The sequence below is a fragment of the Oncorhynchus masou genome, chromosome 18 (genome assembly GCF_036934945.1).
Source record: "Oncorhynchus masou masou isolate Uvic2021 chromosome 18, UVic_Omas_1.1, whole genome shotgun sequence".
Taxonomy (NCBI): Eukaryota; Metazoa; Chordata; class Actinopteri; order Salmoniformes; family Salmonidae; genus Oncorhynchus; species Oncorhynchus masou.
In genome coordinates, this window is record NC_088229.1 from 40,216,182 (window position 1) to 40,235,204 (window position 19,023).

Genomic DNA, 19,023 nt, shown 5'->3' on the forward strand with positions numbered 1-19,023 from the left:
TAAGTTGCTGACTGGGGGTTGGGCTTACATTGGAAGCATGAAGATATACATCACACCAGGACTCCCAACACCACCGGCCTCTAAATCACCACTCTGCTCCCTTTTATCCAAGTCCAACTCTGGGATTCCTTACATATTCCCTGCAGAGATGAACACTTTCACAGTTTGAGTTAGTGGGACCTGCTGCTTGAGCAGTGTGTGTGTGTATGTGCACGTGTGTGTGTGTCCTCATTCGGCCTGTGATAAACAGCCTCCTGTGTCTGCCATCCATATCCCAGTCTAGAGTTTACACTGGTCTCAATGCGGCTCTTCTTATCAGCACTCTGTGGTTTCCCAGCTGATACGGCAGCAGAGAGAGGAAGAGTTAGAGAGAGAGAGTCAGAGAGAGAGTTAGAGAGAGAGAGAGAGAGAGAGAGAGAGAGAGAGGGTGCAGAGAGAGAGTTAGAGAGAGAGTTAGAGAGAAAGAGAGAGAGAGAGAGTTAGTTAGAGAGAGAGAGTGCAGAGAGAGAGAGAGTACAGGAGAGCTTAACCCTGGCCCCAGGTTTCTCCAGCTTCCTCCTCCACCTCACATATCATTCCCTCTAGAATTCATAAATCCCCCTGTATCTTGCCTTCACCCTGGTCCTCCATCATAGACTAAGCCCTCTGCTCCCCTCCCTCATCACCTCTGTATATCAGGCTTAACCTGCTCTGTACCAGTTTACTGTTAGACTCCATTTATAAAGTCAACTCACTATTGGTAATGTATAAACTCTTACGTTCAGTCTGGCTGGGTCCACTAGAATTTGACAAGGAGAAACAAACATGGACGAGTTGGGAAAATGAGGTGACAGAGAGCAGGTTGGCCTGTGAGCTGCCTCTAATAACCCCATACATCTCTGAGGGTAGGCAAGGTTAAAGAATGGTTGAGCGAAAGAAATGTCGATTGATACAAGCTTGCTATTTCATTCAAGCGAATAGTCAATTCCATAGCCGATGGTGGCCAATTCCATAACCCCTCTCTCAGCCTCTTTCCCGTGGCTCCAGCCACAGCCCACTGCCCACAGCCCACAGCCCACTGCCTAAAGCCCACTGCCCACCACCACTTCTTAATAGCTCCAACAGCTACGTTGGCGTATCATAACCGGGAAATGGTTGAACTGTTTCAATACAGTCTTAATGGTAATGAAAAAAACAACCAGAATACCTATTAAACTCATGTAAATGTGCCACATATTTTACTCTCTTTGTGCTTTTGGCGTAAACAGAAATGATTGCAGCTCGATATAGAGCTTTGCTTTCTCGAGGAGTGTTTGTGTATAAAGCGCAAACTTGTTTTATGCTGCGATAAATGTGGTGGATTCTTAAAGGCGCGCTCATTGGTTCCATTGCCTTTGGGTTACATGTTATTTAAGAGCCTGGGCTTGTATCTATTCTAGGACTGTCTTGACTGCTGGGTGTGAACTGTTGTTATAAAGGTTGGGTGTAAACCTCTCTGAGTCTGTGGTAAGATGGGATAGTCAATGAGGTTGCCAGATGTGTTTCTACAGAGCCATAGGGCACCTGCCCTTAGGACATAGGCAGGATCAAGACCCTTACAGAAAAACCACATGAACTTCACATGTGATCACATGATCTTATGGGTTCAATAAAACATATTTTTTTTTTTTTTTTACATTTGTAAAAGCAACATATGATAACATGAAACTACACGTGAAAACATTATCTCAAGGTGAAATAAACGTGGCAAGGTGAAATAAACGTGGAAGTATAACGCAATGATCTGGGGGTTTTAACGTAAGTGGTCCGCCGTTCAGCAAAAATAGTGTCCGAAAAGATTTCATCAAAGACAATATCACATACTGACTTTTCCAGTATGAGCCCACCTGGGATTGGAACCCACAACCTCTGGAGCTGGGGCATGCTGTTCTTTCTGCTGTGCCACAAAGTCTGTAGTGTCTCTTGACACGTTCATTTTTTATTTTATTTTATTTTATTATTATTTTTTTTTTTTAACCTTTATTTTACTAGGCAAGTCAGTTAAGAACAAATTCTTATTTTCAATGACGGCCTAGATTTTGTACCTTGTCAGCTCTATAATAATAATAATCTCTGCATTTAGCAAAAGAGTGCCATCTGGATTTCTGTTTAATAATCTGTATAGTTGTCTAATGTTGGTGGGGCATAATTATTCTGTTTTAACAAGACTCTTTAGAATCAGTGGAAAGGACAATCCCTGCTTTTCAGATAACTTGGCAGAATGAATTAGAAAGAGAAATATCTCTTGGGCTCAAGTTAGACACACAAATGTTCCTGTTGACTGGGCCTCCTTCAGAGCTCTAAGAAACAAATGCACAGGCTTGATCAGGAAGTCCAAATCAGATTACTATTGAAATGCAGTCACAGAGAACCTAAACAACCTAAACAACTTGTTCAGGCCACTTTTCTGTTATTGATTATGATGACTTGTCATATATGCATGCAGCCTCCTCCGTCTTACAGAGACTGGACTCTGTTTATCATGCATCCTTGCGCTTTATTGCAAATGCCAAATCACTCACCCACCATTGCACATTGTACCAAATGGTAGGTTGGACCTCACTTTATAGGCACAGAGAGATACATTTGTATGTGTTCATCTCTGTAGTCTGGTCTCCTTCACCACCAGCAGTTACTAGGTGGTTGCTACTTAAAGTCCCCTGGACATTCACAGTATTAGGCAAGACTGCCTTCTCTTCGTGTGAACCAGAGGCATGGAAAAATCTACATTCCATGCTCCATCTAGATGTGTTAGTGCCACTGAATTAATTTAAAATGTTGATGGGAAACTCTGTTACGGAGGAGTGTAAAATGCCTTTTTTTTTAAGCTGGATCATGTTGTTGTATTGTTGTATGTTTTAACGATGTAATGTATTGATTCTTGCGGCCTTCTTGGCCAGGTCTCCCTTGAAAAAGAGACTCTGGGTCTCAATGGGCTTTCCCTGGTTGAATAAAGGTTCTTTTTTATATTTTTTTTTATGATGAATAAAATAAAAATGAGTGTATTTTGAACAAACATGAGATTTACTTTGCTTAAGTCTAATGGGTAGGAAAACAGGGTCAATAGTTCACTGACACAGACATGGTGGAATAGCAGGACGTTTGGAATGATGTAAACGAAGAGGCTGTGAGTTCATAGTCCGAGGTGATGACATCTTCCTATGTGAATCCAGGCAATTTGAGGAATGGTGCAGTGTTCAATATCAGATTGCCTGAAACCATGTCCAGACTATAAAAGGCCTGGACAGGCTCGGTAAAAGTGTGATTTATACAAGAGACCCTAATCCTGTCCATAGCCGTCACGCTATAATAAACTGAGTTACAGAAAATAACTGTATCAGCCTCTGTCTTCTCTCTTAAAAGATGAATTGCCATCCGTGCACGTGCAAATGTACGTAGGCGCGTGCATGTGAATGCATGTGAGCAGGGGCACAAAGCGCATGGACACCGATTGCGGCATGCAGGGGAGTCGTGCACGTCACAGAAAGTTACTGCTTGTCTGTGTATCCTCTTTCATATATCTCTTTCTGAAAAGCAGAGCATGTTTGTTAATGAGACACACACACAAGGGCTGTTGTTTCAGATTGCCATCTGTGAGTCAGTAATACACAACACAGTATCTGACGGTGCCAATGGCCAAAGAGGAGCTTTCCAAATGCAGGCTTAAATGAGCTGGAGTTTGATGATGTAGAACATACTGTACATTAACCCCAGGGCCTGTAAGACGACACTGTGGTTACAGTTCCATATTAGACCCGCCCACATCAATTAGTATTGATTAGCCTGTGGAGGACTGTAAGGGAAGCAAAGAGTTAATGAGATGGACTTGGTTTCATATGTGTTCTAGTAATTCTGAATTGTATGAACTAGGGGCCAATAATCGTTCTCATGCTCTAATTTCCTGTTGTTATATTGCTGATTTAGGCTGTGTACAATCTTATGTCATGTATCATGTTCTCTCTCTTTCTCTCTCTCCCCACCTCTCCCTCTTTCTCTCTCCCCTTCTCTCCCCTCCTCTCAATTTCTTTTTCTCCCCCCTCTCTCTCTTTCTCTCCCCCCACCTCTCTCTCTCTCTCTCTCTCTCTCTCTTTCTCTTCCCCATCTCTCTCCGTAGATCTACTGGCCTCCGTTGCCTGGTAACAAAGATGACTGTGTCCAGAGAGGGAAGGATTCTCAGGTGAGTGACGGCTAAGTCAGACCCATCCAACTCTGAGGTGGCCTCTCTACTTCTTGTTTCCCCTAATGATGTCACGTCTGTGGTTTCCACCTGCCTAGCCTATCCACCTGTTCTATCAATCATCTAGAAATCAACGTTCTAGAGTCACCTTCCTGACTGTACTGTACATTCTACAACACCATCTGGATCATGCCCCCAGGAATCTAACCAGCGAATCGACGTCTACGGTCGGCTTGCTGTGTCAACACTCGCGTTTCCTAAATCCTACAAGCTACAGCCATAGTCCCATGGTCCATCCCTCCATCCCACCATCTCTGGGCACAGTAAAGTTGTTTAGCAGCCCAGTGAATGAGATTTGGAATCTTTCCCAAGCGAAGACGCTGCTTTGATCTGGTGAGCACAATAATAGCACCGACTACGTGGCTGAGGTGTCCAGAGTTGGGATCCGGCACCATGGACACCAGTAATTCCATCTTTAATGAGCCATCAGAAGACGGCTCTTCACTCCCCAGTCCCCACACAAATGCTGTAAAGACACTAGCGGTTCCATTTTTAATAACTTCTGTCCCCTAAGTCTTGGCTAACGACTGAAAGTGAAACCGCCCCGGCATCTGGTCCGGGTTAGGTGGTTGGGCCTGTTAAACAGGACTAATCGGTCTCTGTGGATGTGGATGGGGGTTGGAAGGGGGTTAAGACCCCCATTGGGCGTCAATGCTGGCCCTACAGGTAATTGTGGAGTTTGAAGTGGCAGGTGAGGAGAGGTATCCAATATCAGCAGTTATTACGCGTTTCCTCTGCCCGTCATAGTGAGAAATATCCCGCAGGGGCCGAGGTATGTGAGCCGGTGTCCATAGGGGAGACGAGCAGTCGCTATGCGCTACGACGCAGGACCTTAAAGTTGGGCCTCCAGAAACTCAATCTAACCTGTGCCAAGGGAGTCGGGGTGCGTATGTGTGTTAAACCTCCATTCCATTCCCCTGGAGAAGCACGCATGCGCCCCAGTAGCGCTCACCTACCACCAGACTCATTCAGTCCACCATTCAAGTGCACTTGGTTCTTGTCCTCTCCATCGTTCTGTTAAATAGACAGAGGCCTGGACATGTGGTGTTGGAGATAACGATAACTAACAAACTTCCCGCACACGACAGTGTTCCGGACTATTGGCTTTATTTTAGCACCGCAAAAAACGTAATACTTCCAGGTCAGCTGTAACATGAATACCATTGTAAAGCACAACGTCTCCGCTTTCCAGCAAAATCAATGACGAGACCTTCATGCTGCCCCGTCTGTCTCTGCATGACTGAAGAAGGCAATGGAGCTCCGCCGGGTCTTTTTCAAAATGGCGGGTGGGGAAGCGAAAGCTACTGAGTGATAGGGAAAGGGGGAGATATGTCGTGTGTGTGGAAAAAGGCTTTTGTCCAACTTATCACCTCTAAAATGGAAATGAAACAGTAGAAAGAGTTTCTATAATGTCTCGTTAGAAACCTCTTTGAAGGTTTGAATCAGGTTTTTAGGGCGGCGTTAAAGTTATCTTCGCCAGTAAGCCGCGGCTGTCATGAGTCATGGCGGCTCGCAGCTATGACGCGGAAAATGAACTATTGATTGGATTATCCATTGATGAACTCGCGAGTAATTCACTTTACAGTCCCCATTACACTCGCCTTTGATCATTTCTTGTTTTTTGATCTGCGAGAGAAGCACTAAAGAGGCTGTACGACACACAATGAGTTGCACAATGCACAATGTACGTTACGTCGTGACGTCGGGGTTGGTCAGTTTTTTCAACTTTTCTCCAATACTATTGGTCCAGTACCATGCCAATCAACGCATGAATAGAAACGTGGTTTACGCCCTGGATCTTGATACCAACACAGTCGCTACAGTCCCATTCATTTTCATTGGAGCCTCGTTTGAATGCCGCGGTTTACGCAAAATGTCTTTGTTACCGTGACATTGTTTCTCCGAGAGGTGGAGGGGCCCATGTGTCTAGCGTCACTCTCTCTGTGGACTGCAGAGGTCCGTGTGTTCTCCTGTGGAAACATGATAGCATTAGGGAGTGTGACCATGGTAATGACTTCTGGCCCATTGGACCCATGAGGCCACACGGGGTGTGTGTGTTTACGGGCCTTTTTGAGTGTGTGTACGCCACAGCTTCACCATTCACCCTGGGATGGATTAACAGTGACTGCATCGACAGGGCCGAGAGGTGGAGGTGACGGAGGTGTGTGTGTGTGTGTGTGTGTGTGTGTGTGTGTGTGTGTGTGTGTGTGTGTGTGTGTGTGTGTGTGTGTGTGTGTGTGTGTGTGTGTCTGCTAGGGGTGTGTGTACAGGGTCACATCTGTAACACTTCACACCTCAAGTTCCTCCCAACCGGAATTACAACCCCTCCACCGCCCTCTGAGACTACGGGCTCCATGAGAAAGGCTCTCAGGTCTGTGTTGCTCTCAGGTCTGTGTTGGTCCCCTGTTTTGAGGGCTGTGCATAATATTCAGTGGACAGGCCCAGTTGTGTCTCTGTCTGTGGACTCAGAGGATGGTTATTGATCGGGCGCACTCTCTGACCCTCTTCTCTACCTGACAAAGGCTCAGACATGCACAGACACAAAACCCAGTGTCAGAAGTCAAAAGGGTGAAAAGTCAAGTCAGGGCGTGAATGGGTTTGATCGGTAGTAATGGCCTTGAGTGTGTTTTTGGCAGAGATAAAGGCTTGGTTCACAATTACTGTGGACTGGTTAAGCCAAAGGATACAGGGACATGTGAGTGTGTATGGAGCAGGTCATCTGCACAGCTGGACACTAAAATGTGTGTGTTTGTGTGTGTTCTGAATGTCCTCCCTCCCTCCCTCCCTCAAGAGGTGTTGGACAGGGAGACCTCCCATTAAACAAAAACAGTGGAGCGAAGCAGACGCTGGCACTGACTGGACAGCTTGGCTTGGTTTGAACAGCTAGCCTGTTGTGTAAAGCCGGTCCGTGATGTGTTCCTATTGTTGAACCTATTAACCATTCTGCCACAGTGACCTCTCAATGGAGAACGCTGGCTAGGCTGCTAGGCTGGTGGTCGGAATCTGGCTTTGTCTCCTTCGTAATACCATTATATATAGCTCACAGCCTTATATACGGTGCTTAATTTGAGCATCCCAGCGGAACAGGATCCGGGCACCTCTCAGTTTTGGACTGTTTCATTCTTTGCCTACCTCTGGTGACATGGGGGGAATCTGTGTAAACATGTGATTAAACACGATCAGAGTTCATTCGAGTTGCCTACTCGGCAATTCTCCAGTCCCCTCACAAAGACGTAGCTTATGTGAAAATTGATATTTTCAGCCCATGCCTGATATTCTAAGAATTGATTCGGGTTGTGCCGGCCCGGGTTTATGGTTTGCGCAAACACTGTAGCCTAGAGACCAACGCGTAGCCGTGGCCGTGGTGAGAGAGAGAAGAGCCTCTTATCTCTCACAGGACTAGAATGCCATTCACTTTCTATGATCTCTCTCAATTCAATTTAATTCAAGGGCTTTATTGGCATGGGAAACATGTGTTAACATTGCCAAAGCAAGTGAGGTAGATAATATATAAAGTGAATATATGAAGTGAAATAAACAATAAAAATGAACAGTAAACATCACACATACAGACGTTTCAAAACAATAAAGACATTACAAATGTCATATTATATATATATACAGTGTTTTAACAATGTACAAATGGTAAAGGACACAAGATAAAATAAACAAGCATAGATATGGGTTGTATTTACAATGGTGTGTGTTCTTCACTGGTTGCCCTTTTCTCGTGGCAACAGGTCACAAATCTTGCTGCTGTGATGGCACACTGTGGAATTTCACCCAGTAGATATGGGAGTTTTTCAAAATTGGATTTGTTTTCGAATTCTTTGTGGATCTGTGTAATCTGAGGGAAATATGTCTCTCTAATATGGTCATACATTGAGCAGGAGGTTAGGAAGTGCAGCTCAGTTTCCACCTCATTTTGTGGGCAGTGAGCACATAGCCTGTCTTCTCTTGAGAGCCATGTCTGCCTACGGTGGCCTTTCTCAATAGCAAGGCTATGCTCACTGAGTCTGTACATAGTAAAGCTTTCCTTAATTTTGGGTCAGTCACAATGGTCAGGTATTCTGCCACTGTGTACTCTCTGTGTAGGGCCAAATAGCATTCTAGTTTGCTCTGTTTTTTTTGTTAATTCTTTCCACTGTGTCAAGTAATTATCTTTTTGTTTTCTCATGATTTGGTTGGGTCTAATTGTGCTGCTGTCCTGGGGCTCTGTAGGGTGTGTTTGTGTTTGTGAACAGAGCCCCAGGACCAGCTTGCTTAGGGGACTCTTCTCCAGGTTCATCTCTCTGTAGGTGATGGCTTTGTTATGGAAGGTTCGGGAATCGCTTCCTTTTAGGTGGTTATAGAATTTATCGGCTCTTTTCTGGATTTTGATAATTAGTGGGTATCGGCCTAGTTCTGCTCTGCATGCATTATTTGGTGTCCTCCGTTGTACACGGAGGATATTTTTGCAGAATTCTGCGTGCAGAGTCTCAATTTGGTGTTTGTCCCATTTTGTGAAGTCTTGGTTGGTGAGCGGACCCCAGACCTCACAACCATAAAAGACAATGGGCTCTATGACTGATTCAAGTATTTTTAGCCAAATCCTAAATGGTATGTTGAAATTTATGTTCCTTTTGATGGCATAGAATGCCCTTCTTGCCTTGTCTCTCAGATCGTTCACAGCTTTGTGGAAGTTACCTGTGGTGCTGATGTTTAGGCCCCCTCCCTCTCTCTCTTTGCTCTGAATGACCTCAGCCTGCAGCTCTCACCTCTCCGGAGTTGCACTTCATCATTTATTTCCTTATACTATCACAGCTGTGTTGGAGTGGTGCTGGAGGTGCCGCAGCACCACTCATCAATGGAACTGTTTTTGCCAATAGTTCTAGAATTACTGCTGTCTGTTCAGAAAGGAATGAAATCATTCAGAATACTACACCAAGATTAGGCCTACAGTTTAGCCACGGAGGATCAATAGCCATATTTTTTTTATATATAGCCTAACTGTGGATTGTGTGTAGCCCAATCAAGGCATAGCCTACAGTCGGAAAACAAATCTGTCAGCAAACAGAACCCAGCCAAAACAGGCCTTTCGCAATATTTCAAATCAAATCGGGGAAAACAAATGACTCTCGCTGAAAAGAGAGGACTCTAATCTGTCTGTAGGCTACCAAAATATTTTATAAAATTCCAAATAGGCCTATTGAGCAAACAGCACTGTTTTACAAGGTGAAACAAGCGAGAGATAGGCTTTTGGTATGAGTGCATCACCGGTGAGTGAGCTGCGAGTCATTGGGTGAGTCAGTGAAACTGGAAAGCTTGTTTAGAATGTAATTTCCTCTTCCTATTGTACAATATGTGTTTCTCCGGACTCCTAGACTATTGACGGATTCAAGACGAGGTCATTTTTATTGATCTCAGTTTGTCAGTGTAAAAGTAGCCTGTCTTTTATATCATTTTTGTGCAGTATTAAAAAATACTCTGCTAAAGTCTCCAGCCGTGAAATTATGTAGAATTGCATGAAATGGGTTTATATGGTTCCCACTTTTGCTAGAGTCTCTACTCTATGGCTCTATGCCATTATGCAAATGCGAGGCTATGCATGCAATGCTTTACAATGAAGGTGATTTTGCATGCGTTCCGGTACCTAAGAGTGCCCCAGGTCACCCCCTCTCACAGTTGACTTTCTCTTCCGGAACCTTCTGATTAATAAATTAAGCACTGCTTATACAGTATGTGTTTGTGGCTTGGAGCTGTAGGATGTGCATACTACTACCTTCCATTGACTGTGGGGGGATGGAGGATGAGGATGGGAGTTAGAGGCACGTGTGTGTGTGTGTGTGTGTGTGTGTGTGTGTGTGTGTGTGTGTGTGTGTGTGTGTGTGTGTGTGTGTGTGTGTGTGTGTGTGTGTGTGTGTGTGTGTGTGTGTGTGTGTGTGTGTGTGTGTGTGTGTGAGGGTATTTTATTAACTGGCTAATGGAGGGGAAGCGGCTGTCTAATGGTGCTGTGTGACCCCGCTAGTTGACCCCTGACTAACACCTAAAGTGTTTGCTTTATGATGGCCTCCCTCACAGGTCGCAACCCCATGACCCCTAATTTCATTAACCCTCTCCAGCAGACACATATGTCCCATTTTTGTATTTTATTTTTATTTAACCTTTATTTAACTAGGCAAGTCAGTTAAGAACATACTCTTGTTTACAATGGCGGCCTACCAAAAGGCAAAAGGCCTCCTGCGGGGACGGGGGCTGGGATAAAATAGATTTAAAAATATATAGGACAAAACACACATCACGACAAGAGAGACATCACAACACTACATAAAGAGAGACATAAGACAATAACATAGCATGGCAGCAAAACATGACAACACAGCATGGTAGCAACACAACACGACAGCAACATGGTAGCATCACGACATGGCAGCAGCACAAAACGTGGTACAAACATTATTGGGCACAGACAACAGCACAAAGGGCAAAAAGGTAGAGACAACAATACATCACATGAAACAGCCACAACTGTCAGTAAGAGTGTCCATGATTGAGTCTTTGAATGAAGAGATTTAGAAAAAAATGTCCAGTTTGAGTGTTTGTCGCAGCTCGTTCCAGTCGCTAGCTGCAGCGAACTGAAAAGTGGAGCGACCAGGGATGTGTGTGCTTTGGGGACTTTTAACAGAATGTGACTGGCAGAACGGGTGTTGTATCTGGAGGATGGGGGCAGCAGTACATATCTCAGATAAGAGGAGAGTGAGGCCTAAGAGGGTTTTATAAATAAGCATTAACCAGTGGGACGGGTATACAAAGGTGACCAGTTTACAGAGGAGTATAGAGTGCAGTGATCTATAAGGAGCATTGGTGGCAAATCTGATGGCTGAATGGTAAAGAACATCTCGCCGCTCAAGAGCACCCTTACCTGCCGATTTATAAATTACGTCTCTGTAATCTAGCATGGGTGGGATGGTCATCTGAATCAGGGTTAGTTTGGCAGCTGGGGTGAAAGAGGAGCGATTACAATAGAGGAAACCAAGTCTAGATTTAACCTTCGCCTGCATCTTTGATATGTGCTGAGAGAAGGACAGTATACATTCTAGCCATACTCCCAAGTACTTGTATGAGGTGACTACCTCAAGCTCTAAACCCTCAGAGGTAGTAATCACACCTGTGGGGAGAGGGGCATTCTTCTTATCAAACCACATGACCATTGTTTTGGAGGTGTACAGGACAAGGTTAAGGGCAGAGAAAGCTTGTTGGACACTAAGAAAGCTTTGTTGTTAAACACAAAATCCGGGGAGGGGCCAACTGAGTATAAGACTGTATCATCTTTCTATAAATGGATGACAGAGCTTCCTACTGCCTGAGTTATGTTGTTGATGTAATTTAGAAGAGCGTGGAGCCTAGGATCGAGCCTTGGGGTACTCCCTTGGTGACAGGCAGTGGTTGAGACAGCAGATTTTATGACTTTATACAGTGCACTCTTTGAGAGAGGTAGTTAGCAAACCAGGCCAAAGACCCCTCAGAGACACCAATACTCCTTAGCCGACCCACGAGAATGGAATAGTCTATCAAAAGCTTTGGCCAAGTCAATAGAAATAGCAGCACAACATTGCTTAGAATCAAGGGCAATGGGTGTCTGTAGTGATGCCTCTAGCACTGAGCTGCAGTGCCTTAGACCGCTGCACCACTCGGGGGTACAGCCTTACTGACATGGGTACAATCGTGGAAGTGACTTATTTATCTACAAACCAATAAGCAACTCTCACCCCAGTGCTCTGATTCCCAAGACAAATTCCCAAGACCGACACTGTGGATCGCTTACAGGCTTACAGTCTGTCTGAGCTTACTGGCATCAAAAACTTCTGCAGGGCTACAGCGCCCAAAGGCACGTTTTTTTTCAACTCAACTTTAGGAGTCAAGCACGTCTGATTGTGCGCACGTTTAAGCTGGTATCTCAGGGCCTGTGTGGGAATCTGGTGTAGCCGTGGTTACCGTCGTGTGTGTCCGTCTCAGTTATCAATGTTCACATCCCTTGAGTTGTCATCTGGCCCTCTTCTTTATGAGGCTCCAGCTGTGTGGACCACGGAGACTTGGACAGACTGAGAAATCCTGCTGTTTCCAAAACAGCTTTGAAATGCCTCTGTGTGTGTGCGTGTGTGTGTGTGTGTGTGTGTGTGTGTGTGTGTGTGTGTGTGTGTGTGTGTGTGTGTGTGTGTGTGTGTGTGTGTGTGTGTGTGTGTGTGTGTGTGTGTGTGTCTCTGTGCACGCCTGTGTGTGTGTGTGTTCCTGTCCTTAACTACATATGAGGACACCGAGGTCCGGACCAATACGTACATATATTTTTTTAAATGTAGGGACTCAGTTGGGGTCTCAACTTACTGTTGATACAATAATAATACGAGGTAATACGACAAGGTGCCATTTCAAAACGTATTTTTGTGCATCGGCAATTTTCCTCTTGTTATATGCCACTCACTGACAGTCAGTCAATTAGCCCGTGTCAGTAGAACATTTTGAGATTGGTAGATTAGTCTAGTCAGCTATCTACACTTGTAGTTATCATGGACAAATCCCTCTGTACATATTAAATTCTAGGTTTTAGTCCCGGTGCTGAGTTAATATGAGTTCATGTGTAGCGGCTAATTGTATAGCTTAATAGGCTATGTGTTTTTAGATCGACTGAGGTGAATGGAGCGAGAGCAACCAATGTGATAATGGCTGGGGACATTTTTGCTCGTTTTTCCTGTTCTCTAAATAGCATTTTTTAGAGTTGTCCGGATCTCACTAAAACTCAGACTCTGGTTACGGCTCTGTGAGTGTATTTCCATCAGCGATGGTCTTTATTTCCTGCCAGTGTTAACAGCGCGGACTGCTATCATGTCACCGCATTCTGTTTACACTGAAAACAGCTCTTCAAAGATGGCTCCCTCCCTCAGTATAAACATCTTAATCCCGATGGTATTACCCTACCACCCTGCCTGTCTGTTACACACTCAATATTATGTGCTAATAATTGTCTAACTCATTATTAAACGATATACAGTTATAATAGTAGCCCAATGGGAATGCATTCACCCAATGGAGAGCACGCTGAATGTGTGTAGTGTTGTTTATGTGGAATACACCATACGCGCCAACACAGCACCCATCTTGTTGGAGTTGGAGAAGCCTCTCTGTAATGAGCAATCGAACCCATATCTCTGGAAATGATTTGGCTCCTGTCTCTGAGATGGCGTGTTCCAATCCTTATGTGGCTCTTCCCAAGTACTTCAGGAAGCAATCACAGCAGGCTTGACTGGCCGGCAGTCTTCGAGAGAAACGCACACACACACACACGCACGCGCACACACGCGCGCACACACTCTGTGGCTTAGCGGATGAGTTTGACCCTGTTACCCTAGGGCAGTGACACTCTTGGCTGGTTTCCTGTTCGTCACCGTGACACCACTCCTCAGCTCCTATTGTGATTCGGCAAGAACAGGATACAGCTGTGCCCTACTCTTCCTGTGGGGCTCTATAATTCTCTCTTTCTCTCTCGCATCCCTCTTTCTCTCGTCCCATTCGCACTCTTGCACTCTCTCTCCAGATCTCTAGTTTCCTCTGTCTCTCTCTACAATCCCTCTCTTATTCTCACTCTCTTTTCTCTTCTCTCTCCCCTCTCCTCCTCCTCTCTCTCTCTCTTCTCGATGATCTCTCCCTGTGGCTCTGTCTTTGGCTGTGGGAAAGATCTGAAAAGCCCAGTGTTTGTTGAAGTTTATTGTTGTTATTATTATTGTATTTCACCTTTTCAACTCTTGTTCACAGCCCTTATTTGCTAATATGTGGAATCAATGGTCTTTGTTAAAATAAAAATGGGTTGTTCTATGCAAACCCCTCAAGTAAAATTGTCCGAAATTGGATGACAGTTTAATGTTGTACTATGTATTTTGATGTGTGTGTTCACAGACAGAGTGTGGCAACTTTGTGCGCCTGCTGCAGCCCTATAACCGCACCCACCTGCTGGCCTGTGGTACGGGTGCCTTCCAGCCCATGTGTGCCTACGTGTACGTGGGCCACCGTGGAGAGGTAAGACCACACTGCATAACACACACACGCACACACAAACACACACACATGCACGCACACACACACACACACACACACAGACTTTGATGGATGAGTTGACTGGGTATCAGTCACCCTGGTTTTGCTCTGCATACTCTCTCCTTCAGCGGCCAGTATTCAGATGAGGCTGTCTGGTCTGTGTTAGCAAACTCTGACCTTATGCTGATGTGACTCCCATTGACTCCCATTAACTTGGCGGCTTCTTCCTACTCACCGTATGGTAGACCTGGCATATTGTGCCCGTGGCAGCGCCAACTACTCCGTCTGTTTCTCCATATATTTGACAGCATTTAATACCTTATACTGTCTAATTGTGCCCAGTCTACGAACACAGTGGTGTCTTTATCACGGTCTCTTTCCCTCACACTCTCTCTCTCTCTCTCTCTCTCTCTCTCTCTCTGTCTAACTCTCTCTCAGTCTCTCTCAGTCTCTCTCTCTCTCTCTCTCTCTCTCTCTCTCTCTCACTCTCTCTCAGTCTAACTCTTTATCTCTATCTCTCTCTCTCGGCGTCATCTCAGTCTCTCTCCCTCCCTTACACAGAAAGAGACTGCAGGCTGTAGCCCTCAGCAACGTTCAGTACTCTGGCTCCAGGCTCAGGGCTCCAAGCTGTGGACTCAGGGGCCCAGGGTTGTGCTCCAGAATGCAGCTGCCCTGCGGGGCCCCTGCCGCCCTGGTGTGAGGCCCTGTGTAAAGGGCCTGTATGTGGTGAAAGGACCCATTTAAAGCAGGACGCTAGCTAGATCTCCCTCCACAGGGCCCACAGAGCTGCAGAAAGTGCCTGTGTACCTCACCCAGCAGGAGGGGGTCAGACTGGTCGTGGAGGGTTGGTGAGGGGGCCAGCTATTGAAGTTGAGGGAAGGAGGTTGTGACACCAACAATGTGTGATATGAGGCAAGGAGTGTATAGCTATAGGCAGGGAGCTGCTGTGTGTGTGTGTGTGTGTGTTGGCTATGTTGGTAGTTAGGGTGGGGGCTGCTGGGTTAATAGTAGGGAGGGTTGTGTGTTCTGCCATGTTGGCCCTCTCTCCACATTCATCATCCTCGTTGCGGTTTGGGTCTTTTGGTTTATGACACTCCATAAAAAATTATCTAGGTCTTAGTTACTGGCTCTGACAAGTTCACAATGACACTGGGAACAATACACAATATATATACTCGGTTAATGCCAAGTCTTTCTGAACAGGGGCTAATGACTGTTTTGTCAAGTTTACTCTACAGTGGTCTGGAAATATGATGACGTTGCTAAAGTAGACAAATAATTAGGAGAGAGCAACTCTGCCATTGCTATTACTTTAGAGAGATTGCAATGTTGCCATGAAAAGAAAAAGAAAAAAAAAATGAACATTTTGGTCAGAAATATCTAGCAATGCTAATGTTAGCTAGAAAAGTTGGTCAGAAATAGCTAGCACTGCTAACGTTAGCACGAAAAGTTGGTCAGAAATATCTAACAATGCTAACGTTAGCTAGCAAATTCCGGCAGAAATAGAGAGCAATGAAATGTCGTCATGTTTCCAAGCCACAGTAATGCACTTTAGATTAAATCTCTGTCAGAACCCATTGAGCCTGCATTGAGTACAACGCTCAGTCAGGCGTCAGTCCTAAAATGAACATTCAAAACAATATTATGACGAAAAACGTGCAACACATGAACAGTGTGTTAAGGTGTGAATTGATTGCGGGTCAGGTTTTATATATATATATATATATATATATATATATATATAACCTGACACACACACACATATATATATATATGTGTGTGTGTGTTTAGGAGTAAGACCGCCCCTTGTCTCTAGTCTGAGTCATATTGAGGGGTGACAGAAAGCAGCTGACCACAGGCCTATCCTGGGGAGGACTGGAACAGAGATGAAACACCCTAGGGGCCAAAGGTCATCCCACCCACGGCCTGACCTCGAAGGTTCACGACCAACCTCCTCAGAAGCGAGGGAAGGCAAACAGACGAGTGTGTTCCAAAATGAGTTAGTGACTGGTCAAACAAATGGAGGGTTCCCCGTGATGCTGCCCGCCGTAGGGTGGCATGAACTCCCAGGGTGCCTTGTAGGCTTGGTGCTAGTGACACACACACACATGCTGGAGCTAGGAAAATAAAGCCCATTGGAGGGATGACAACATCCAGAGGTTCCAGCCTCTCACACACACACACACACACACACACACACACACACACACACACACACACACACACACACACACACACACACACACACACACACACACACACACACACACACACACACACACACACAGAGAGATAGGGCACGGTCACCGTCAGAGTCTCAACCAGGGCTCATCTTGCTCTCTTTCGTTCTACCTGTATTCCCCTCTTTACCTTCCATGTTTCTCTTTCTATCTCCGTATTGCTCGGTTCCTGTCTCCCTACTGTTCTGACTGTGGTGGTGGGCAACGTGAGGGATGGACAGAGAGCGGAGAGGACAGAGAGTGCGTCTTTCGCACACTGTCCCGCCTTAAAGAGATCATGAGCGAGGAAGCAAGCTGGAAAAGGAAGGAAAGGAGATGGGAAAAGTTGTAGGTGCAGACAGGAGACAGAAGACTCTTACTTGTAGAGCGAAAGAGAGTGAGAGAAGGAGGATAAAAGAGCTGGAGGATGAAGACAGACACATTGACCCAAGGAGAAGAGAGAGAGAGAGTAGCTTAGCGTATGTGTGTGTGTGCTAGCGTGCACATGAATATGTGTGTGTGTGTGTGTGTCTGTGTGTGTCAGTGGCCCAGGCTCGGTAGTGGGGTGGTTGGGCTGTTTGGCTTGGCAGGGCTGAGTAGAGAACGACCTGGACATTCTTATCAACAGCAGACACGACCAGCACCAGTCTCCTGTCTCTACCATGAGTCAACACAGAGGGAAGGAGGAAGGGAGAGAGAGAGGGGGGTGGTAGAGAGAAAGAGAGAACTACGAAGTGCCTAGAGAGGGAGAGAAAGAGACAGAGAGAGAGAGAGAGAGGGCGGGGAGAGGCAAACAAGAGTTGCTGAAAGAGTAAGGATGACAAATGAGGTATAGCCAAAAATAGCCATTATTGAGAGAGGGAATGTGAGACTGACAAAGGTAGAGTTGTACATCAGAATGAGGAGAGATAAAGGATTGGAAGGGAAAAGGGTTGAGAGCAGTTGATTATGGGAAAAAGATAAGTGACATTGAATTATGAAGATTCAGAAAGCAGAGGAGAGACATAAGTGGAATTTGAAGATTGTCTGCTCACGATAATTACTAAATTGATTTGATACAAAAAGAGTCTAGTGTGCGTGGATAGTACTGTGAACTGGAAGTGTGATGCCCAGAGAGTAACATCTGGTGTTTCTGTGTTTATTTAGATCTCTGAGAGAAACAGCAGAGATCCTGTACCGCTTGCTAAAGGGAGAGCGAGACAGAGAGAGAGAGAGAGAGAGAGTGAGACCAGAGAGAGAGACCAGAGAGAGAGACCAGAGAGAGAGACCCGAGAGAGAGACCCGAGAGAGAGACAGACAGACAGACAGACAGACAGACAGACAGACAGACAGACAGACAGACAGAGAGAGAGAGAGAGAGAGAGAGAGTGACACACACAGAGACAGGGAGAGAGTGACATACACAGAGACAGAGAGAGAGTGACATACACAGAGACAGGGAGAGAGTGACATACACAGAGACAGAGAGGAAGTGACATACACAGAGACGGAGAGAGTGACATACACAGAGACAGAGAGAGAGAGAGAGAGAGAGAGTGACATACACAGAGACAGAGAGAGAGTGACATACACAGAGACACAGAAAGAGTGACATACACAGAGACAGAGAGAGAGTGACATACACAGAGAGAGAGTGACATACACAGAGACAGAGTGACATACACAGAGACAGAGAGAGAGTGACATACACAGAGACAGAAAGAGAGTGACATAGACAGAGAGAGAGTGACATACACAGAGACAGAGAGAGAGAGTGACATACATAGAGACAGAGAGAGAGTGACATACACAGAGACAGAGAGAGAGAGTGACATACACAGAGACAGAGAGAGAGAGTGACATACACAGAGACAGAGAGAGAGTGACAGACAGACAGACAGACAGACAGACAGACAGACAGACAGACAGACAGACAGACAGAGAGAGTGACATACACAGAGACAGAGAGAGAGAGACATACACAGAGACAGAGAGAGAGTGACATACACAGAGACAGAGAGAGAGTGACATACACAGAGACAGAGAGAGAGTGGCATACACAGAGACAGAGAGAGTGACATACACAGAGACAGAGAGAGAGTGACATACACAGAGACAGACAGAGAGAGAGAGAGACAGAGACAGACAGGCAGAGAAGACAGAGAGAGAGCGAGATAGAGAGAGAGAGACAATACGTGCACCATTAAAATTGGCAAGAAAATAACATAATTCTTTAACCAGGGGCGGGGCCTTCATCAGGGTTGCAATCTGAGCCCTGCATTCTTCAATATTTACATCAACGAATTGGCCACTATTCTAGAAAAATCCTCAGCCACTGGTGTTAGTCTCCACAATTTAGAAGTTAAATGCCTACTCTTTGCAAATGACCTATGCCTGCTGTCACCCACAGCACATGGCCTACAGCAGAGCCTGGACCTGCTAGAGCAGTACTGCCAGAACTGGGCCCTGGCAGTAAACCCCAAAAAGACTAAAATAATGATTTTC

General features: G+C 45.5%; 1 protein-coding gene across 1 annotated transcript in view; it reads left to right on the top strand.

Moving 5' to 3' along the window:
- Positions 1 to 19,023, top strand: part of LOC135504589 (semaphorin-3G-like) — a 58,520-nt gene that overhangs the window by 23,256 nt on the left and 16,241 nt on the right. The window contains exons 3-4 of the mRNA XM_064923305.1: positions 4,133 to 4,195; positions 14,183 to 14,302. Coding sequence (XP_064779377.1) covers positions 4,133 to 4,195; positions 14,183 to 14,302 — 183 coding nt within the window. The remainder of the gene's footprint in view (positions 1 to 4,132; positions 4,196 to 14,182; positions 14,303 to 19,023) is intronic.